Source organism: Manis javanica, chromosome 3 (genome assembly GCF_040802235.1).
Source record: "Manis javanica isolate MJ-LG chromosome 3, MJ_LKY, whole genome shotgun sequence".
NCBI classification, from domain to species: Eukaryota; Metazoa; Chordata; class Mammalia; order Pholidota; family Manidae; genus Manis; species Manis javanica.
In genome coordinates, this window is record NC_133158.1 from 201,484,071 (window position 1) to 201,508,968 (window position 24,898).

Sequence of the window (24,898 nt, forward strand, 5' to 3'; positions counted from 1 at the left end):
AGCCAAATTCTGCCTTGTTTCTATGACTGGTTTTTTTTTTTTTTTTTTATGGGAGAGAGTTTTCTGATGAAAGACTGGTTCCTGCCTCTCCTCAGGTGTGGATGGTTTTCTCTAGTACTCTTCTTCCAGCAAGGATGGTCAGTCCTGTCCTGGAGTCATCAGGTTTAATGCCCCTCCCACAGCAGCTTAAGTCCTCTGTTCTGTAGGAGAGAGGGTTTGGGGAGGAGTGGTGGGGCTTTCTGCTTTTCCTGCAGTGCAGGTCAGTCTCCTCCACCATGCATGTACCACCGAAGCAGGCTTTCCAGGCTCTCGCTGTCTCCCAAATCTTTCCCTTTTGTGTATATTGAGGGCCCTTGGAAGAGAGGGTGAGTGTCAACGTGAGTTCCCTTTTGTTTGGAACTCCAGGGCTGCTATACTTCTGTGCTAGGCCATATTTGGCAATTTGTTAAGTTCTACCTGATTCCTTCTTACGTGTTTGGCTGGTGTTCCTTCCTCCCATGTTCTACACCCTTGGGACAGGCTGTATATATCCTATTACTCCTGAGGCTAGGAGCTGCCTCTTCTTGGATTTCAGGCTTTTTGATTGCTGTGCGGTTTTAAGCTCTCATGTTTTCAAGAAAAATTATGAGTTTGCAGTTTATGTAGTATTTCCTTCTTTGAATGGGAGTGATGCCTTTTTGCTAGCTTCCCATATCCTAGGCTGCTTCAGAAGTTTCTGATACTCTTCATAGTATCAGATATTTATCTGAATTTGCTCAAATTATACATCTTCCATTGCTTGACCTAGTTGCATAGTTTGATGCCATACTATGTCAGTAATGGGGTATAAATTGTGCGAGCTCACATCCTTTTATGCTGTGGATTTGCAGAGGGCAACACATAGAAGTCACTGGTTCTATGAAGACATGTTGGAGGTACAGAAGAGAATAGAAGTTGACACTCAGAAGAGCAATGAGGACATTTAAAAATGTGCTGGGTGTGAAAGACATGAAATTCATCAGTGTAGCGCTGTGTGTTTTACTTAATTTGATTTCAGGCTTTGGGTCCATCAGTGAAATACCATTTTATGATTATTATTTTACATATTTAGAATGACTAATAATGTTTTATTAATGAGAAACAGCATGACAAAGTTAATTGTTTAAGTTTTACTTCTCTATGGTCACATATTTTTCAGTTCAAGTTAGCAAATGCTGAAGTCTCTAACACTGTTGGAGATCAAAAGATAAGACTCAATCCTTGCTGTAGCATTTACTAAATGACAGGTCCTGTTCTAAGTACCTCACATGTATAAAATAAACCATTATCTCAATAAAGTCTCCAAAAGTCATATGAATAATATACTGTTATTTTGATCATTCTCCAGATAAGAAAGCTGTAGTACAGGGAGATTAAATAATTTGACAGAGATCACAAAATAAGTGGGAATGCTGGGATTCAAAGCAGTCAGGCTCCACTGTGTCATGCTGCTTTCCCCTAAGTGTGGGCTCAGTGCCGTAAGTGGCCCAAAGGAGAAAGTGATCGACTCTGCCAGGAAGGCTCAGGGAAGTCTTCTTGGAGATGATGCTTATCTTGCATGCTGGAGCAAGAATAAGAGTCCACTGGTAAGGACAATGGCAAAGGAGCAGTATGCTCAGAGGTATACAGCTTAGACAAAACATGACTCATCTAAAGAATTGTAATTAGTAAGACTAGAACAGAGGGAAGTGGCATAGGTGAAGCTAGCTAGTTAGGTAGATGCCTGCCCACAGAGGGCTTTATTAAATAGTTCATACTTCATTGTACAACATAAGCCATTGGAAAATTTTAAGTAATGGCATTAAACCATCAGTGTTCACATTTGAGAAGTGTGGAGGATGGTAAGAGGTAAAGAACTCAGGAGACATGCAAGGTAATAATTCAAGTGAGGAGTGTTATGAGGGAGAATTGTAAACTCTCAAAATGTTAATCTCAATCTTTGGGAGGTACAGATTTACTTGCCTCCAGCAATATGGTAGGTGGTTTTTAGCTTTCAGAATTATTTTTCAATTTTTGGAAACAGTGGTTCAATTATTTCACTCAGATTAAAGTTGGAATGTGTTTAGTAGATTCAGCTTAATTGAATACACATCACAAAACAATCCCACAATTCAGCACAGTTGTCAGTCTCTGTCCACAAGACTGGAAAAATGAAAGGTCAGATTTATGTGGTTGCTAGCATTATAATAGAGCCTTATTGTAATAATTTGATCATTTGATTTCATAAGTACCAAATTCATACCATGTTGGGAAACAAAATTAGGTGGAAAAGTAGGTACATTTTTCTGTGTTTGACTCTGATATTTCATAAACCAGCAAAAATAAGAATATAATGAGGCTAAGTGAACATATTTCAGGACATACTTTCCACTTGGTCCATGTCTTTTACCAGGACATTGCTTTTATGAGTTAATTTTTAGAGGCATAACTGGATGGTGTAAGTTCTGTTTTTCTTAAAATTATTTCACTGAAGTTTTTTTTTTTTAAAGTTCATGCAATAACTGACAGTTAGGATTATTGAAATAAATAATTTCTGAGTTGAATAGCAATTTGTGCTCTGGAAAAAATGAAATAGCAGTATAATAAATACATCAAGGAGGCCTCTTTTAGAAAGTGGAATTTTTACTGAGATGTAAATGTTAAAAAGAATCCATTGTGCAAATATTTCAAAGAACCTTTTCGACACATGGAACAACCAGTTTAAAGGCTTTCAGCCAACTGGTTTGGTGTGTTTGAGGTTCAGAAAGAAGGCTACCCTGGCTGAAGAGTAGTGAGTCAGGAGACGTGGTAGAAGGTAACGTTGGAGGTATAACTGGACATGCGCTAGGTGATGTGGACTCTGGCAGGCCATCAGAAAGAATTTCAGTTTTAAATTCAAAGAGAAACCACCAGAGGTATTAAAACAGGGAGTGAGATGATCTGATATGGCAGTTTTAAAAGATCCCTGCAGCCACTGAGAATAATGGTTAGTAGGAGAGACCAGGGGAGGAAAGGATATTACAGTAATTTGTATCAGATGATGTTCATTTGGATTAGACTGGTAGCTGTCGATATGAAAGAAATGATGGCTTTGGGATGCATTTTTAGAGATGGAATAATCATAACTTAATGAAAGAAGGATTCAAGAATGACCCCTCGGTGTCTGGCTAATAACTCAATGTTATATACTGAGTTAAGAAAGAGTGATAGGGTAATGAATAGATTTGGGATCACCAGTCAGAATCAATAGATTGGTTCTGAGATGCCTGTCACCATTCTTGTGAGGTGTTTAGTAGGCAATTAACTATAGAAGCTTGGAGTTCTGGGGAAAGCTCTGGGGTGGAGATAGAAATGTGAGGGTCATCAGTATATTGATGATAATCTAATCCTGCAGACTGGATCGACTCACCTGGGGAGAAAATGTATTTAAAGAAAAGAGTAAATAAAGCCTCAGGGCACTTCAGGACACAGAGGTCTGGCAGGGCGGCAGGAGAGGAGTCAACAAGGAGCACTAAGGAGAGGTGGCTGGTGAGCTACTTGGGCAAAAAGGAGAGTGGGGGGTCATGCGTAGGAGCCAAGAGAAGACAGTGTTTCCAGAAGATAGTTAATGCTTCAGCTCTTTTACTATAGCACTTAACACTTCATATTATAATTTTATCTGCTTACGTATATCATCACTTTGCAGGAAAACATATCGCATTGTCCAGTGAGGTAACCACTAGTTACATGTAGCCTTTGAGCACTTTCAATGTGACTAGTATTACTGAGGAACCAAATTTTTGATTTTAATTTTAATTAGTTTAAATGTAAATAGCCATAGCCTTTATAATTTATAATAGTGCATTATGTAAATGAATTCCTCCACAGAGACCATGTGTTACCCATCTTTGGGCCTGAGAGTCAAGACATGCCTCAGTTATAACAGCGCTCTGGCAAGTGTGAAAGGATTTGTGCTCATAGATATGCCTGAGATGAGAATGGCTGTTTTTACTTGTAAAGGCCATCTAAGCAGAGCTATTCCCTACATCTCATCTACTGGTGTTGTGTTAAGTCAGCTCTTGCTGTGCTAGAGCTGCATAATGAACAATCCTAATCTCTCAGTGGCATATCATAACAACAAATGTGTTTCTTGCTTTGCTGAGGCTGGGCTCTACTCTGTGAGTAGGGTTCAGGCCTCATCCGTGTGCTCAAGCATGTTCTCTTCATGGAGGTCAGACATTCAGAAGGCCAAGACAGACCTTACAAGCACGTTTCAAACTTGTGCTTGTGTCACCTTCACCTAACATTGTACTGGCCAAAACAAATTACAGTTTAAACCCCAGTATAACTGGAGTGCAGAATCGTTTTCCTCTCCTGGACCGCAGGTAGAGAAGAGTGAATATTCACTAAACAATAACAGTAACCATTGGCAAATACTGGTTTTCTTTTCCTTAGTGGGGACCCCCTCCAGGGACATGTGGCAGTGTCTGGAGCCATTTTTGGTTGATACAACTGCTGTAGGTTGGTGGGGCAGGTTGGGGCTGACGTTCAGTGGATGGAGGCCAGGGATGCTGCTAAATACCATACACTCCCCAGAAACAACCCGCTCTGGCCCCCCAACAAAGAAGAATCCAGCGCAGACTATCAGTAGTGCCAAAGTTAAGAAGCCTTGCTTTACAGTAGTAGTTCTAAAATTTTGGCATGCATCAGAATCGCCTATAGGATTTATAAAAAGGCAAACTCTCAAAGGGGTTAACTCTCAAAATTTCTGATGTAGTAGGTCTAGATTCGTAACAAGTTCCCAAATGGCAATGATGCTGCTGGTCCAGGGACCACAGTGTGAGAACCTCTGCTTTAAGAGTCAGTACATCATAGAAAAGGTGGTTGGTTTTCTTTCTGTATAATAGTGTTTGTGTACATTATTATGATACCTGTCAAAACAGTTGTCACAGATCTTTTAGTTTTGTTTGAACTAAATGAATTCAGATATAATACTGAGTGGGAAGCTTTAAAGAAGTTGCTCTGTGAGACATGGCATTGGGATGTAAACAGATATTTATAAGAGGTTCTGTTTGTAGACTATCAGGGAAGTAAAAGCTGGTAATCATACTTGTTATTCCAGAGGGAAAGATTCAGACTAATCAGTTCTTGAAGACATTGCACCTGCTTAGTTATACTGTTAAAGTTTCTTAAGCAACATTTTAGAAACAAATTGAAAATGACCAGTCTTGAGTTACAGGACATCTCTTATTCTGGGTAAGTTATTCAGGTTTTTTGTTTAATGTTTACTTGTTAAGAACAAACACCGTTTTACGAAATTCTTTTGAGTTCATATACATGTAAAGTTGTGAAATGAAAGAGAAAGGAAAACTAGCCAAACAGCTAAAATAAGTGAAAAAATACTTTTAATCAACAGAACATTTAAATGTGGAGGTCTTAAGGAAGAATCATGTGATTTAGTTATCCTCTATCAGGGAAGTGATAAACTAGGAAAGAAAAAAGTTAATAAAAACTTAGACTCTTTATATTGCTAGCAGAACAGCTTTTATCTTATAATTTGTATGACTGAATATTCTGCATTAGCGTTAGCAAAATTGCATAAAGAAAGAACAGAAAAAAGCTTGGTCTAAGCACTGTCCAATAGAACTATAATGCAAGTCACATGTGTAATTTAAATTTTTCTAGCAGCTATGTTAAAAAGGATAAAGAAATGGATGAAATGAATTGTAATAATATATTTTTACATTTTATACTAGTCTTCAAAAACTAATGTGAATTTTATACTTTACAGTAAATCTCAATGCAGACTAACCACATTTTCAACAGTCAATAGCCACATGGGACCAGTGGCTACCATACTGTATGCCACAGATCTGAGTTATAGAGTAAGTAATAGATAGCACAGTTCTTACATTTTAAGAAGTTTTTTGGTTAAAGAGAAAGCTGTTTTTTTGAATATTTACCTTTGTAACTGTCTATATTCCAACCATCATCACTTGTAGCTTGGATTGCTATAATGGCTTCCTCCCTCCCTAGTACTGAGAAGTCAGTCTAAAATAGATCCTGCTCTTATTATTCCTGTGACTTTTCTACTGAAAATTGTTCAAGGAGTTGACATATTTTTCAAGATAATTTATATTCCTAAATAGAGAGCACTAGAGTGTCTGATCTGACCCCTTTCATTCGTCTCTGGCTCATTTCCTGCTCCACCCCAGTGAGTAGCCTTAGCTCCCAAAATACATCCACCTTTGCTTCCTATAGGTGTCATTTTTCTTGACCTATGCCACTGGATCAAGTTTTTGAATGCTGAATGCTCTTTAACCTTGCCTTTCTACCTCTTTACCTAGCTCACTCCTGTTAGCACTTGAGAATTCAATGCAAAAATAGTTTCCTTTGGGAAAACTTCTCTTATCTACTAGTGCAGAAAAGGCAGCATATGTAAATTTAAGATAGAAATCTCAGGCCAGGGGGAACATATTTGTATCACAAGGAACAGAGAACTAATATCCGTAATAGTAAAAGAGTTCCAAACAATTAGAAGACCAAGGTCCAATGAAAACGTAGGGGCTATAAGTAGATATTTGTATTTCTATTTATATAAATGATATATAAAAGAGGAAATGTAAATGATTGATAAAAATTAAAATACAGTTTTTCACCTATTAAGTTAGTAAATATTTAAAAGAATAATTTCATTTTAGCATGGGCACAGAGCAGTGTTGTCCAGGAGAAAGATAGTGCAAACCATATGTATAGCTTAGAATTGTCTAGTAGCCAAAGGTAAAAAGAAACAGTTATAATTGATTTTGATATTTGTCTCAATATGTCCAAAATATTTCAACATATAATCAACTAAAAAACTTGTTAATAGAAATTTAATTTATTATACTAAGTCTTCGAAATTTAGTGTAAAGACTAGATTCAAATTCTGGGAGATTTCAGAATACCTCAATTTTTATTAGCCATGTGGAACAATAGGTGTTCTCATACATTACTGGTGAGGAGGCATTTTGGAGAAGAATTTGGCAATATTTATCAAATTAAAAATTCAGATGATTCAATTCTATTTTTAGGAATCCATCTTCTGGAAATACTAACATGCATTTAAATATTATAGATAGGTAGATGTTTATTACAGTATTGTTTGAAACACATTGGAAACAACCTAAATATCGTACAAGGTTTGGTTAAATCATTATTGTATTTCCAGACAGTGGTATACTATATAACCTTAACAATCATGTGGAAGCTGTTAAGGTTAACTGAGTTATTATATCTTAATAAATATTACATGATTTAATATGTTAAAATGTTTAGAATGTGAAATCAGTGTTTGCTATTACTGTTATTATTAGTTTATTATATGGAATAATCTTCCAGATCTGTTAGGTGAAAACAAAAAAAGCAAAGTGTAGAATTGTGTATAGTATTCCATCATTTGTGTAGAGGGGAAAAAGAAAATTTTTATCTCTTTGCTTGTATATATATACAGTATCTATAAAATGTGTCTAAGAAACTGACAGCATTAATTACATTTGGATGGTGGGAAGACAAAGACTTTTCACCATGTTCTTTTTCGTGCATTTTAAATTTGATTTGTAATGAATATATTACTTAGTTTAAATAAGTGTAAATTAACTCTATTTCTCTTTAATTTTTTGAAAACTCCAATGTTTACTATTAAATTATTTCTGTAGTTAATATGAGATATTGTAATTTTAATCAGGAAAAAAACAATACAGGATAGTTTTATTTCAGTTATCTAGAAAGCTAGATAATGTGGGATTCTGCATAAATTTAATTTTTGATTAATCAGAAATACTTGGTTTCAAAATGTATATAACTTTTGAAAATATTTCCAAGTTGTCCTTTTTTTGTCATAATTAAGTATGGAATATTGAGCTTAATAAACTCTATTTCATTTTTGAGGGTTTTGCAAGGCAAGGGGATCATTTTCATTATTCATCTTCTAGAAAGCATAAGAAATTGGGTTTGAATACATACTGACTTTAGAGTATATTTAGATGTTCTTTAAAAATTAAAGTCAACAATAAAAAAACTTGGTCATAATAGAAGCTTTTGTGTGTACAAGTGATATTTCTTCTAAAGTCTGGTTAAGAGAACAAAATAATTCTGGTTAAATTTCACAGTACTGACTATCCTTTTTATCAAACTTCCTGCACCAATATATGTGGTAACTTTGTATTTTAAATATATAGCTTTTTCTTTTTCATGGGAATTTATTTTCACTTGTGTTTTTAGGATTTGGAGTGGATCAGTTACGAGATGACAATCTGGAAACTTACTGGCAGTCAGATGGCTCCCAGCCTCATTTAGTAAACATCCAATTCAGGTAATACATTTTTGAATTTTTGAATTTGTGTAGGTTATAAGTGGATGAAGAAATCTATTTTATTTACATAAAAAAGAAATACAGAAATGAAAGTGGAGTGCACTAAATTCTGCTTTTTATAAGCCTTACACAGTATTTTTCTGTTCAACTAGATTGTATTTTGAGGTTACTCTGTTTTATCCTTTCTGAATTCTTTATGGTACCTTACACAATTCCTTTTGTATAGATATTTCTTAAATATACTTTTTGATATAATTTGTTTCAGAAAAATATACTGGGCATATGATTCAGTGCAATACTTTAATGCATTACATGAAGCACACCTGGCGTGATGATAGTGTTCTTTAGCTGTAGACTATTCATGTAAGTTCTCAAACTGGTACTTCCATTTAGTAAAAAAAAAATGATATTAGAATCTCTAAGAACATTTTCAGCTTTGAAACAGACTCCTTCAAGGAAAAGGAAAACAGCCATATATTTGTTAATTGCCTTGAATTTATTGATACAGATGGAAACCAGTTAACTTGGTTATCTTGTTTGATTTATACCATCCTTTTTTAACATTCTATATCATTGTATTTTTAGTTTGTTTTTATTGGCCTAAGGTGCAGATTAGCAAATTTCTTATGAAAAAGCCAGACAGTAAATATTTTAGGCCTGTGACCTATCTGGTTTCTGTTGCCACTACTCAATTAATTCCATTCTAGCTCAAAAGCAGCCATAGGCTATACTTAATGACTGAAATTAGCTGTTCTAATTCAACTTTATCTTACAAAAGTAGGTGGTGGGCAGGGTTCAGTCAGTGAAATATAGATGCCAACTCCTATTCTAGGGTATTAAGTATGTATACACCAAAAATAAAAAGCTAATTTTTTTTAAGACTTAAAATTAGATACTTTGCTAAATTTCTTACCCATTCATTTCATTTAACCTTTACCACTATTTTTATCCTTATTCTGAAGTCTCAGAAGAAGAGGCTTCAATAGAAATAAAGTGATTTGCCCAATGGCACACAACAGCAAGTGAGTGGCAAAATTGTAATTTGAACATAAGTACTCTGACCTGACAGTTTGTGCTTTTAACCATTATATTGTGTAGTCTAGGGTAAATTGCTTCTATGTAATAACAAAGGACATCACTTCAAAGCTGTATAATGAATGTCCTCATTGAATTGTTAAAGTAAAATAGCAGGGTTTTTTAAAGCAAGTACAATTTTATGAAGAAGGCCAATGTACTGAACAAATAATAATAAAAATAGATCATATTTACTGAGCATTATGTCATGTTCCGTATTACCTCATTTTAAGTTTAAATATTTAATCATTATTAACATATAACACTTTAGGTAATCCTCAAAACAAACTTGTAAGATGTAGGTATTATCATTTTTCTCATTTCGTAGATGAAGAAACTAAAACTTAGAAATATTAAGTTACTCAGGTCATTCACCATGTACTTAAAAAGCCTGAATTTGATCTAGTAGGCTTGACTGCAAAGATAGTTTCTAGTTAATACTTAGCTGCTTCTCAGCGGAGGTATAGCCATATCAGCCTTTGCTCTCATTAGGGAAGCCCAGGGCTTTGAGGAACACATTTTTTTTAAATTGTCTCAGAAAAAGGGAAAGTCAGTAAGACTTTTCGAACAGTCTCACACTTACAGAAAAGTTCCAAGTATAATACAGTTTTGTTTCTGAATCATTGCAAAGTAAGTTGCCAATGTGATGTCTCATTTCTTCAGAATACTTTTGTGTGTCATTTCTATAAAAAGAACATTCTCCTACGTAACCACAATACATCCTAAGGAAATTAATATTGATACATTATTACCATTTAATTCTACAACCCCATCTAGGTTCTACCAATTATTCCAATAAAATTGAATCACACGTTGAATTTAGTTGTCACCTCTCTTTATTCTCTTTTAATCTGGAGAATTTCTTCACTCTTTTCTTTGACTTTCATGATCTTGGCACTTTTGAAGGTTATAAGCCAGTTATTTTAAAGAGTGTTTCTCAAGTTGGATTTCCCCAGACTTTCTTCTCAAGTATCTTTAAGTTGGAGATCTTTGGGAAAAATAGCACAGAAGTGGTGCTATATCCTTTTCATTGCATCCTATTGTGTGGTACATGATATTCTTTTGTCCCTTTACTAATGATGTTTTACTTCTATCACATGATTAAAGTAGTGTCTGCTGAGCAGCTGGGAAGTTACTTTCATTTTATTCACAATTATTAATGTCAGTATGGATTTAGAGTTTCCTCTTTGACTCAGTGGGTTAAAAATCTGTTATTTTTTTGTGTCAATGCTCTAATTGCCCCAGATTTGGCCAGTGGGAGTCCCATCAAATTGACTATTACATTTTTTTTTAATTTTTTTAAACTGAAGTATAGTTGATATAAGTTGACTGTATTACTTTTGACACGTCCCCATGGTTACTTGAGTACTTTCTTATGGCACAAGACTCTGCCTCAGCTATGCAATCAGCCTTTTCTCCAGAGATCTAGTATATTTTAGTGGAGAATAGTACTTAGAAACCAGATCTGATATTGGCCATGCTCATTGCTGTGGGAATATGTTTCTTTTCAGTGGACAGAGTAAAGGAATATATGTATGTAATACATACACATACATTAATGTATTTATTTCTCTCTCTACTCACACATACACACACACACACACACAACCATAATTCACACTGACACATTCAATTCCAATTCCAATCCAGAATAAACAGGGTTTACTCTAGTTGTCTCCCTTTCTGTTCTTCTGAGTCCTTCCTCACGAATGAGAACCTGGTTCTCCTGTCCTCCCTTAACATATTTATTTCATTAATCTCCCTGAATGTAACCAATCTTTCCATTTCTTTCACTGTCCCCTCCCTCCCCCACGAGGTGCCCCTTCACCCCACCTAGGCTCTGGGCCTGCTCTCTAAGCCTCTCCCCACTTGTAGATACCCTTTTTACCTGGCCTGGGCTCTGACACCTCACGTCAGTTCCTCCCTTGTGTGGATGTCCTTCTCCACCCACTTGGGCTCTGCAGCTGCACGCCAGGCCACCTTTCTCACCCCTCGTGGTTACAGACCCCACTGCGTGTTTTGGGTGCCCTTTTTCGCACTTGGGTTCTGGTATTCTGTGATGCGCTATCCTCAGTGTGGGTGACTTCGCACCTGACACAGGCCCTTGCCTGCTGCACTGGGTGCCTCATGGTGCAGTGCCTCTGTCACCCCACTCAGGCTGTGACACCCCAACCCTGGCTGCTTTCCTCTTCAGAATCTCTGCTCACGCCGGCACTGCAGTACGCTGCTCACCTCTCCTCCACGTGAACACACCTTTCACTCTGAACAGGCTTATCCTATTTTTATGCAATTGCCTGTTTGACTTGATCCCTTCTAATAGCTTTAGTACTAAATTGTTCAGAAAGAGGAAGCACTGAGGATATTTTCATATACAAATGTTATTGTATTTCTTAAGATGGTTTCTAAAATCAAAACAGCATTAGGTAACAAGTACCTGTATTAGTGGATAATAAATTATTTCAAATAGGTGAAATATAATATTAAAGTATAACTTTACATTTGCTCCCCACCCCTCCTGCCCAAAGCATAAACTCAAGATAGGAAAAGAAGAGAAACCAAGAAGTGCAAAAGATTCTTTGCAGTTTTAGTTGACAGTAGATTTAATCTCAGCCAGCAGTGTGACATGGCTGCCGCAAGAGCTAATGGGATTTTACGATGCAATAATTGAAGCATAGTGCCTGGGAAGACCTCCTGGTATGTTATGTTAATGTTGGCTTCCCCCTCTAACATTAATAAAGCTCGAATGTGCTCAGAAGAAAGTGAGTAGAATGATTAGGGAATTGAAATGAAACTGAACTATGTAATACAAAAATTGGGAATATAGTTAGCTAAAGACTTTTGGGGGACATGGTAGTTTCCTTTAAAAATGTGAAGGGTTTATACTTTGTGGAGGAGTAGATTCCTTTTGTGTGACCTCATAAGAAAAAACTGTCCAAAAGATGAGAGTTACACAGACCAATTATGACTTAGAATAAAGAACACTTAAAAATTGAAACTGATCAAAGATAATGTCGTGTTACCTGTCAGAAAAATTTTGAACCTGGGTGATCTACCTGGTACATATTGTGGTTAGATTATATGGTCTTCTAAGATCATTTTTAGGATTAGGATTCTGAAAATGTCTAAGTAAAATACATTATTTTTCATTTAACTATGTGTTTACAGTGCTTCTTTGTGAAATAGCATTAAATGCCAGAGTATTAACATGATTTAAATATCTCTAAATTCAAGAACAGACACACTAATAATTTAAGTATCATATAGACCTCATACATTGAATATCCACTTTTATTTGGCAAACTTTCGTATTTCTTTGCTTTTCTTTAGAGAAATGTACTTGTCAGCAATGCAGAAAATTTACAAAGAAATAATCTTTATAAAAATCTGAGTAGGCTAGGTTTTAAACTGTTTTGTGTTAAATAAATTAATGAAAGGACCGCTCCCCGCAAGGGGCCCACACCCAGCTTAGCAATTACGGAAAAGATGCTGAGCCCAAGAGGGAGAATGGTCAAGTAACCTAAGAATATGAAGTATTTTTGAGGGCATAATACGATAATTACATGAAAAATGGAGATGCTTTTTGTTTTTATGGAAGATGTCATGAATTATTTTCTACTTGTAATACTCTTGGGAAGAGTTTTGCAATTTTAATAATTGCTGAAGAAAAATTAGAGTGTAATTTAGTTTAATATGGAACATTTAAAGTACTTAGTTACCAGTTTAAAGAAAAAAGGGTAAATACCAAAATTCTGAAATAATTGAGCTTAGGAGGAGCAAAATAAAATTTCTGCTTGTGTTTGGTCTGCCTCTGTCACGATTTCTGCAAATTTTATTAAATATTATCCTGTCATTTTTATCATGGTAATAAGAAATATACACCATTCATAATAATTTTCATGTCATGAAGAAATTAATTGAAATAGTGAAAAGAATGTTAAGAAAAATATTGAAAAGTTCTACTGGCTTACTTGTTTTAAAGAGAAATGTTGATAGTTTAACTAGAGATAAATGATAAATTTTTTTTAAATTTGGTACTTATAGAATCTAGTTGAATGAGAACACTGGTAGCCATAAATTCCATTATCACTTAAAACAGTTTGAACAAGTACTTTATACATTCACTAGTTTCAAATACACACATAAATACCAGCCCATATATGGTTATCAGTTGCTAAGTCAAATAATAGAAGTTAATTTTTCCTCCTCCCCAAACTACAGACTGTCCATAATTTTTATACTTTATAATTTTGTCAAGTCTATACTTTTTGTTTAATTATCTCTCTTGATTAGTTTTAGGTTTTTAAAAAATGTCGATGAATAGATGAATACTCCGACCTGTTCTGTCCTACAGGATCAGCACTTAGACTTCTTTGTAAAAAAAAGATTTCTGCAATTCTTGAAGAGTTTAATGCATTTCTCCTGTATTTTTAAAAAGTTGAGTAAGTCAGAAATACAAGGTTTAAATGGCTAATGCCATTTAAAAAATAATAGGCACTAAGCTTAATTGTAGTAGACAGTTGCACCATTAGAAGTCATTAACCTCAACCAAATGGTCATTGGGCTTTGCCAGTCAATTATACATTGAATTATGAATCTGAACAATTAAAGGACATGCTAGAAATTATGGTCAAAGATTATCACTGAAGCATGTAGTATAAGTCAGGATTGTTTAAAATTTCTTAGTTCTCAAAAACCAACTGTCATACCTGCATAAGGTAAGCCCAGTGTTCAACTTTCTTCCATTTGATCATCACATGTGTTCCCTTGAATACATTATGTACTAAAGAAAGGACTTTCTGTATTGAAAAAGTTATGCTTCAAATAAGCATGGAAAAGGTTCAGTTTGGACTTCATATTTTATAAAGATAAACACAAAGTATTTGACTTATTAGGCTATTCTTCTCTACACAGAGGAAATAAGCAACTCTTCATTCTTGTAGCAGTTTCTCAGCTAGTTGAGCATGTAGATTTTAGAGAAGGTGGACTTGTAGTGTACAATTACAATTAACATTTACTTTTATACTTCATTGTTCTTTTGAATCAGGGGCAAGTTCTTTCCCTGCCCTGGATGAGAACTCAGTGGGAAGCAGTATGACACTTTTGGGTAATATATACAATTCTCTGTTCACTTCAAATAACAAAACATAGATTAGAAATTAAAACAACCAGTCCTAGCTCATGGTAAAATTAGATAGGAGTCCTAGCTAATCGTTAAAGCCTCAAACTTGCTTTAAAGTTTAAGGTTTCTTCCTCTCCCTGAGCTTGAGTCTGTTGCAAATGGAAGAAGAAAGGTGTAGTTTGCTTCTCTTTTTCTACCTAGCTTTTTATTTGTGTTCTCCTATATTAACTAATTTCTAAACTCCCTAGGCGTCCTAGTATGGGAATGGAGAAGGAAAATTCATAACTGCCAATTTTGTATTGGTAATCTAACATTGGTGCACTCTGTACTTGGCTATTTGTTTAAAGCTGACTATCTTATGGATGTTTTTGTTGGTTGAGAGAATCTACTTCCATAATCAGTTCATGCTATGGATGACTCATCCACAGTTCTCTTGATAAGGATGCTCTCATCCTTTATTCCTTCCTCAAACCCTTAGGCCTCTGGTGCTACCTCCACCCTCCTGCTGAGGATTATACATCCTTACTGGACAGAAACTAATAAAACCCTTCAGGTTATCAGATTGATGGAAGTTCCCTTTTATTCCTAGTGTACTGAGACTTTTTTTTAATGAATAGGTGTTGGATTTTCTTAAATGATGTTTCTGCATTTACCTATATGATTATATAGTCTTTAATCAGTTGAGATGGTGAATTTCATTGCTTTTTTATTATAAAATATACATAACATTTACCATTTTTCAGTGGACGGTTTGGTGGTAGTAAGTACCTTCATATTATGGTATAATCATCACCACTATCCATCTCCCGAATTTTTTATCATTTCAAAATTAAAAACTAACTCCTTTTCCCTTCCTTCCCCAGCCCCTGGTAAACCCTGTTCTACTTTTCTGTCTCTATGTGTTTAACTGTTCTAGGTATCTCATATAAGCGGAATCATACAATATTTGTTCTTCAGTGTCTAATTTGCCATAATATTATCAAGGTTGCATCCATGTCGTACCATGTATCAGAATTTCCCTTTTTTTTCTGAATAATATTCCATTGTATGTGTATGCAGCATTTTGTTTATCCATTCATCTGTTGATGGACATTTGGATTGTTTCCACCTATGGCTATTGTCAATAATGCTGCTATGAAGATGGATGTAGAAATGTTATCCAAGTCCTGGCTTTCAGTTCTTCTCTGTATATACCCACAAGTGGAATTTCTGGATCAGATGGTGATTATGTGTTTATGTGTTTAATTTTTTATGTTATCGCCTTATGGTTTTCCACAGCAGCTGTACCATTTTACATCTCCACCAGCAATATACAAGAGTCCCAATTTCTTCACATCCATGCCAACATTTTTTTTTTTTTTGGATAATAATCATCCTACTGGGTGTGAAGTGGTATCTCATTAGGCTTTTGAATTGCATTTCTCTAATGATTAGTGATGTTGAGTTTCTTTTCATGTGTTTATTGGCCATTTGATATCTTTGGAGAAATGGCTATTAAATCCTTTGCTTATATTTGAATTAGGTTATTTTCTTGTTGTTGAGTTTTAGGAGTTCTTTATATATTCTGGATATTAATCCCTTACAGAATCATGATTTCCAAATATTTTCCCCTATTTTGTGGTCTGCCTTTTGGTTTTTAATTTTGATAAGGTCCAATTTGTATGTTTTTATGGTGCTTGTGCCTTTGGTATCACATCTTATTTTGTTTTTTAAATCCTTTTTTATATATTACTGGTTTTAAGTTACTAATACTTTGTTGAAGAATTTTAAATTTATATTCATGAAGAATATTGGTTTATCATTTCCATTTATTGTAATATTCTAATTTTGTTACTGGGCTCATAAAATGAGTTGTGATGTGTTTCCTCTTCTTTTTTCTAGAAGAGTTCATGTAGAATTGCTATTTTTTCTCCCAATGGTTGGTAGATTTCACCATTGAAGCCATCTGTTGCTAGAGTTTTCTTTGTATGAAGCTTTTTTACATATAAAATCTTAATTCTTTAACTGATTTTTCTATGTCTTTTTGAATCAGTTTTGATAATTTGTGTTTTTCGAAGAATTATAATAATCTAAATTTTAATAATAAAATAATAATCTATTTTAATAATCTAAATTATCTAGCTTATTGTCCTATAGTGATTTCTAATATTCATTTATTAACCTTTAATTTCTCTTGGCACTGTATTAGTATCCTCTTTTTATGCCTGGTATTGGTAATTTGTATCGTCTCTCTTTTTCTCTTTTCCCTTTGCCCTGGTCAGACTAGCTAGAGATTTATCAATTTATTACTATTAGTTTATTAAGTATACTTCTGTATATATTTATTTAGTATTAAATTTTAAGATGTTAGTGATTTTTCTAAGATCTCCAGTATGCATCTTTAACTTATCACAGTCTACCTTCAAATGATAACATAGCATTTCATATAGAATCTTTCAACTGTTTATTCCCTTATTCCCACTTCCCTTTATGCTACTGATGTCATGTATTTTATTTCTACATTTGTTAGGGAGCCCATGGTATCTTTTTATTTTTTTTTGTTCAAACAGTTATGTTTTAGAAAAAATTTAGAATGTGAAAAGTGTTTTATATTTACTCATATTTTTATCATTTCTACTGCTCTTTATTTTCATAGATTCATATTTCTATCTGGTATTTTCCTTATTTCTAAAGAGCTTCCCTTCGCATTACTCATAATGCAGGTTTGCTGGTGATAAATTCTTACAGCTGTTGTTTGTTTGAAAATGTCTTTATTTTGCCTTCAGTTTTGAAATATATTTTCACTGTGTACTGAATTCTACGTTGTTTGTTTTTCTTGACACTTTAAAATGTTATTCCATTATAGTTTCTGATGTTAAGTCTGTTATTCTTATCTTTGTTTCTCTACATATATGTTCCCTCCATCCTTCACTACTTTTAAGATTTTTTTGTTTATCAATCTTTTTTTAAATCAGTTTAATTATGACTTACTTTAGTATGGATTTCTTTATGTTTATCCTTCTTGTAGTTTATTGACCTTCTTGAATCTGTGTGTATATAGTTTTCATCAGATTTGAAAAAATGTTGGCTGTACTTCTTTCAAGTGCTTTCTATCTACCCACTCCTCCTTTATTTTCCTGGGACTTCAGTTACATATTAGTGCTTATTTCATAGACCAGTGATATTCTATTCATTTTAATGAGGGATGAGTATTTTTTGTTTTCTATGCTTCATTTTGGAGACTTTCTATAGCTGTATCAATATATTCACTATCTTCTGAACTGTTTAAAGTGTTTTTAATCCCAACCAGTAATTTTTTTATTTCAGATTTCTTTTTTATGCCCAGAAATTCCCCCTTTTACTCTCTTACGTCTGTCCTCATTGTGTTTACGTTTTCTTTTAATTCTCTGAGTATATTTATGGCAGACTGTATTTCCCAGTATGTTCATATTATTTCCTGTTGCACGTGCTTTTCTACAATCTTGCTATTAGCATTAAGGAATGGCATCTTTGTCTCCCTCCTTGAAACTGATCAGACCTTTGTGGATTTTTTGCATATAAGAACATGGGTTTTATGACACTGCTGTTTCTTAAGGCTGGGTCATAAAAGGAAACACTTCTCCCTTGTTCTCTCTCTTTTATGTGATTCTCTCCCTTGATACCCATCTACCATGCTGTGAGAAACCCCACATCAAATAGAGAAGTTCATAAAGAAATGAGTCAAAGTGCAAGGCCTCTCCTAAGCCTCAAGCCAACTACCAGCATCAACTTGCCAGTCATATTAGTGAGCCATCTTGAAAGCATATTCTTCAGATCTCAAGTCAAATTACCACATCTGACGCTGTGTGGAGACTTCTCTTCTGAGCCTTGTCCAAATTCCAGATTCATAAAGAAAAATCATGATTATTTTCTTAAGCCACTGACTTTTTGAGATGGTTTTGTTATACACCTGTCAGTATTTGTACTTTCTAAGTCCTTACCTTTTAATTCCATTGTCTCTGTCTTCCCTGATTTGTCTTGATTGACTTATTTTTTTTTCTCATTGTGGGTCACAGTTTTCTGATTCTTTATAGTAATTTTTGATTGGATGCTGGATATAGTAAATTTTACCTTATTATGTGCTGACTTTTTTTAAAAAAGAGGATTAGACTTTGTTCTGGTAGGCAGTTAAGTTACTCAAGAATCAACTTGATCTTTTTGATACTTGATTTTAAGCCTCTTTACAGTGGGCCTGGAGTTTTTAGGATGGAATCAGCAAAGTATAGTAGTATGTATAGAAGTAAGTATTTTAGACTCTGCAAAGCATATTAGGCTATTGCAAGCACTCAGCTTTGTCATTGTAGTGCAAAAGCAGCTGGACAATATGTAAGTGAATGGGTATTGCTATGTTTCAATAAAACATTATTTACAAAAATAAGTGATAGGCTACATTTGGCCTGTAAGCTCTGGTTTAGGATAGCAGTGCTCTAAATTTCTGGTTTCAGTACCATTTTAAACTTTTATTGAGGTCTCCAAAGGTCTTCCATTGATTTTTTTTGTATCTTTCAGTATTTACTGTATTAGAAATTAGAGCTGAGGACTTTCAAAGTAATTATTTATCTAAAATTAAATAACCTATTATATTATAAATAAAAATAAATATTATAAATAACGTTTTTAATGAAAAATAATGTCTCTTCCAAAAAAACAGAAATTAGTGAGAAGAGTGTTATTGTTTTACTTGTTTTGTGAATCTTAAGAGATTCTGGCTTAAGAGAAGACAGTTGGAGTCCATGTATGTCTCTTCATTAAATCTTTACAACATCCCATGTCAGGTAGTACCATGTCAGTAGTGCTGTGTAATCGTAAGAGAATGTTTCTGAAAAAGGCAAATAATATGGATCTTGAGGTGTGCCCACAGGTCCCCAGACAGCTCTTTAAACATCATTTGCCTTGGGCAAGATTAGCCTTATGGTGTACCAAGGCCTGCCCCTTCTGGGATCTCGAATGTCCTAGATATTTGAAGAGCTATTTGGCTCACCCGTTTGGTTGTTGGGAACTCTAAGATTCCCTGCCCTGTGTGACCCGTGGGAATTATTTAGCTTATACAGCATCCCAGTAATTGCTCTTCCCCCAGCAACTACTCTTCTTTGTGTGTCTTTGTGGAGTTTCACCCTATGCACGAACAGATTGGTATTCAGTTAGAGACTCAAGGGGACTCCATGCAGGTTTCTGGAGTTTTTTCCCAGTATAACTCCTTTCTTAACTCAGTAAGACTGCAAGGCCATTAGGTTTTTCCACCCTGCGTTAGTCCAGAAATTGCCTTCAGTCAGAAAGTGCAGTTCATAGGGCTCACCTCATCCGTTCCCTTTCTCTGTGCTTGGAGTGTTGTGCTGCCTGTTGTTCAGTGTCCCAGACAGGTGTTCATACATGTTGTTTGGGTTTCTAGTTTATGGTGGGGAGACAAGTCCTGTAGTTACCCCTTCATGGGCAGACATCCTGACTTTTTGTTTGTTTTGGTATTGTTTTTAACTATATCTGCTGAAAATTTTACATTAGGGTCTTATATGTCCTGTTAAAACCTGTTCTTTGTTGAATTAATCTTCAGTGAAAACTTACTTTAGCATCCTGTTAACATTGATTAAAAACAAATTTTTACCCAAAGGAGGGCACTTTATACCATTATACCAGGAACAAGAAGAATGTGGTCATTGATTATCAGGTAGATTTCTTAATTTAAAAAAAATGTGTACACACACACACACACACACACACACACACACACACACACACACAGTTTGCTTTGGGCAAGTATGTGGACTCTGTTTCTTTTGTGAGTCAGTCTTTGGAAACAGTGTACCTAGTATGTTAACAGGAAATGTAAACAGAATTTTAAAACTATTTTCTTTTTAGTTTTAGGCCTTGTACCTCAGGAGTTAATACATAGTTTTCCTTATATAGTGTAATCATACAGGACTAGATTAAAATTCCAGCTGTATGTTTTACTAGATTTGTAAATGAGGATGGCTTGCTTAGACTGATCTGAGCCTCAGTTTCCTCATCTGTAATATGGACATAATAATGTTGCATTAAATAGGAATGAGAACTTCTAATAACAGAGCTTCTAATAACCGTGTTTTAAACAAGGTGGAAATTCTACTTCTTTTACCTCTGCATATAAGAGAAGCCTGGCCGTCCAGGAGTGGTATGGCAGCTCTACAGTGTATCATGGACCCAGGTTCGTTCCCTTCCCATTTCATCGTTCTTAGCTCAGGGATTCTGTCTTCAAGGTTGTTTTGTGATCCAAGATGCCTATGAGAATTCCACCCATCAGTTCATATCCTAAGCAGCAGGAAGGAGTAGGTGGGAAAGGTAAAAGGAGCACATCTTCCTTTAAAGAAACTTTCTTTATAACAAACAATCTTTTGGTTTAAATCTTAATGGCTATAACTTATTCACGTGGTCATACCTAGCTTTAAAGGAAGCTGGGGGATATAGTCTTTTAGTTGGGTGTTATAAAGAAAGAAGGGAATATGGGCTGTAAAGTTGACAACTAGGAGTATCTGTCACTGATGTGTTGCAATTTCATGGGTTCCAGATCAGAAGGGAAATTATTTAAGAGTCAGCAGGTAGAGACCAAAATACCACCCTTATGAAACTAACAAAGCTGATGTTTGAGAAATGGGCTTATATCTGCAGTCAAGTATGTTTCCTAATTTTGAAACTTAGAATTAAACAGACTTACCCATCCAGTTATGAAAGTGCTAGACCAGGTAGAGCCTGCCCCTATTAAATTTATGGCTGAAGGAACAAAGCAAATGGTTGTTCCTGCCAATAGCTCTTTCTCAGCAGAAAGGGAGTAGTAGTAGGTGAGGGGACAGAGGTTGTTATGTCACCAGAAATGGGGAAGTATTTCCCTCTCCCTTCATACAATACCTTATCCTAAGAGTTTAGTATGATGCCTGGCATATAGTAAGCATTCAGTATATGGGGATGATTAGTATAATGATGATTTGAGCAATTTGAGTAGCAGCCACTATGCCTTACAATCTATGCATTTAATCTTCCCACATCCATTACTGTTTGACAAATAGCATGAATTTCTGTGCCATATTATTTTAAAAATTTCACTATGAGATAAAATTCAAAGATAATTTTAAAAGATGTTCACTCATTTGTGGAGTATAACAACAAAGCAAAACTGAAGGAACAAAACAGCAGCAGACTCACAGACTCCAAGAAGGGACTAGCGGTTACCAAAGGGGAGGGGTAGGGGAGGGAGGGAGAAGGGCATTGAGGGTATTATGATTGGTGCACATGGTGTGGTGGAGATCATGGGGAAGGCAGTATAGCATGGAGAAGACAAGTAGTGACTCCATAGCATCCTATGTTGGTGTACAGTGACTGCAATGGGGTATTGGGGGGGATTTGATAATATGGGTGAATGTTGTAACCACAGTGTTGCTCACGTGAAACCTTCATAAGATTGTATAGCAATGATACCTTAATAAAAAAAATACTCAAATTAAAAAAAAAAGAAAGGCTTTGGAGGTACCTTTCAGAGTAATGATCTCAAACTTTTGGTAAGGTTACAGTTTCCTTTGCAAATCTAATGAAATTATGTACATAGCCTAGATTATATACCTAATTTCTAGGGATACATGGACCATTCATTGGCTAAGAAGCCATGGTGTAATAAAATTTAGAGAAGTACCTATGTATTACTATAAACTGGTATCACTGACTATTGAATGACCTAAGTACAATTAATTAATAGGAAGGTGATAGTAGCTATGATCATGTGAGGCAGACACATGGTTGAACTCTGTGCCCACCTACTAGCTTTTTAACCTTAAGCCAGTTATTAAGTGTCAGTGTTTTTTTATCAGTAAAATGGAAATGATAGTAGTTTCTACACCACAGCGTTGAGGAGTAAATGCAATAATACATATAAAGCATTATTGAGTCAGACACGGAGTATTCACTTGCTGTTCACCACTCTTGCTGTTCTTACAGTCATTGATGTTACTCTCTGCCTTTCTAACTTCACCCTGATTATCTTATATGTTCCAGTAACAAAGTTATTCTGAATTTCGAAGTTGTTCTGAGCAAAAAGCTTTATCCTTTAGATCTTCTTTTGTTAAAAAAAAAAAAGTCCTTAAGAGTGAATTCTGTATCTTGGGTCTCTCCATAAGAAAGACCTTAAACTACCTGCTTATAGCTTACCAGGGAAGAAATCTTTTGTATGTCCTTCAGAATTCTTCCTTTTTCCCTTGCTTCCTCTCAGGTCTCCCTCCTGGCCCAGCAGAAAGATAAAGATGTCAATTTGGTACCTCTGGAATCTTTTGAAAAATCAGCAGTTCCTGTGTATTTAGTGTTTTATGTCTTGTGTTGTCTTTATTATTTGAGGGAAAGTCCTTAACTTTCCCTGTTCCTTTCTGATGAATAGCTTGGGCTACAGAAGTTCCCTCCGCTCACTGAGAGCTACAGGTCCCCTGCTGTTTTATAGGCTGACTTTTGACACAGACTACTTCTGTTCAAGGAGCTCATTGTTTTTAAGTTAGTGCCAGTTTATACCGGAACTTAACTTTTAAAGTATGTTTAAATAGACTTCTTAATGGTTTTTTTTGGTTGATGTTCAAAATTGTCTAATTTTTTCTAATGACTAAAATAATACATGCCTATTGTAAAAAATTATTCAGAAAATATGGAAATCATAAAGGAGAAAATAAAGATCTCCCATAGTTACACCCCACCAAAATAGTCACTTCTGCTATTTTTGTATGATTCTTTCTAGGTCTTTTTCATACATATATTATATTTATATATTATAATATATATAATTTATATGTAATATATGTAATTTATGTTATATATAATTTATATGTAATATAATTTATTATATATATAATTATATATATATAGGTTTTATGTGCCTTAACACTTTTTTCCCTAAAATGCAGTCCTATATATACTGTTTTACAATGTGCTTTTTTCCTGCTTTTACTATGTAATATTTGTATGATTATTTTATACGGTTGTATAGTATTTCACTGAGTGGATATATTATAATCTATTTAACAGATTCCCTATTGAGATGGATATTTAGGTTGTTTATAATTTTTCAGTAATCTAACCACAGGACAGTAAATATTTTTCTGCATTCATTTTTGAGTAGTTGTGTTATTGTCTTTTAATGCATTCTTAGAAGTTGAAATCATTCATTAAAGTCTGTATATATTTAATAACTGACCATGAAAAAACCTTTTCCTAATCAAATTGGATATTACCAGTTCTTTTAACATTTTCCAGTATGATAAAACTAATGTTTTAATGTAATTATTCAATTTATATAATATATGTAATTTATTATATATATAATATATAATGTCTATTTCTTTGATTATTAGAGATTGAGCATATTCTCATGTTTTTTGGCCACTGGCATTTTTTTCTGACATTAATTTTCTTTTATATAGTCTTTGCTTGTCTTTAAAAACAATTTTATTTCTTGCATTAAGTAAGGTGCCTTGTTTTTCTCTTTGCTGGACTTAATTTTACACTTAGCTAGTTATTTTCAAGTTTTAACACAGGAAATTAATTCATTAACTGGTAAAGAAAAAACCAAGCTTGTTAGAATAATTTCTTTGTTTAAATTACAAATGAAGAGGCCTCAAGTCCTTAATACTCTTTGTACTCTAAGTTACATACTTTGGCTTAACTGTTCCTTCTTTGCTCACATCTGGTTCTTGACCATGTTCTGAATAGGAGATGTCTTTAAAAATAAAAGCATCTATATTTTTACATGTTCTTCATGTTCATATTCATCATTGTTAAAATGAAAGGAAATGGAAATTGTTGATTCAGGTACTTGTTCTAGCAAACCTGTGATTTTTAAAAGCAGATGTTTTGGATGCAATCTTTTAACATTCTAAAGGATGTGTTGTTTTTACTATATTGCTTTTAGGAGAAAAACAACAGTGAAGACATTATGTATTTATGCTGACTACAAATCTGATGAAAGCTATACACCAAGCAAGATCTCAGTCAGAGTAGGAAATAATTTTCACAACCTTCAAGAAATTCGGGTATGTCTTTCCAATTTTTAAAAGTATGTTGTTTTATAACTCTTGCTATTTAAAGGATAGTCATATTTGAGATTAGGTTAGGCAGATTAAAATTTTAATATATAAAAGGAAAATTGTTAATATTTAAGAAAACATTTCAAATTTTTAAATAATTTTCTTTTGAATTCTGATTGAATTGTTTCTTTCCCCCAATATTGTATTATGGAAATTACAGAAAAGCTGAAAGAATTGTATAGTGAACCCTAATATCCTTACTTCCTAGATTCTACAATTGTTAATGTTTTGATATATTTGCTTTATTATAATCTGTCCATCAACCATATAATTTTT

General features: G+C 34.4%; 1 protein-coding gene across 8 annotated transcripts in view; it reads left to right on the top strand.

Moving 5' to 3' along the window:
• Positions 1 to 24,898, top strand: part of ANAPC10 (anaphase promoting complex subunit 10) — a 156,035-nt gene that overhangs the window by 12,296 nt on the left and 118,841 nt on the right. For all 8 annotated transcript variants that reach the window (XM_073232615.1, XM_073232616.1, XM_073232617.1 and 5 more), the window contains exons 3-4: positions 8,239 to 8,329; positions 24,448 to 24,568. In XM_073232615.1, coding sequence (XP_073088716.1) covers positions 8,239 to 8,329; positions 24,448 to 24,568 — 212 coding nt within the window. The remainder of the gene's footprint in view (positions 1 to 8,238; positions 8,330 to 24,447; positions 24,569 to 24,898) is intronic.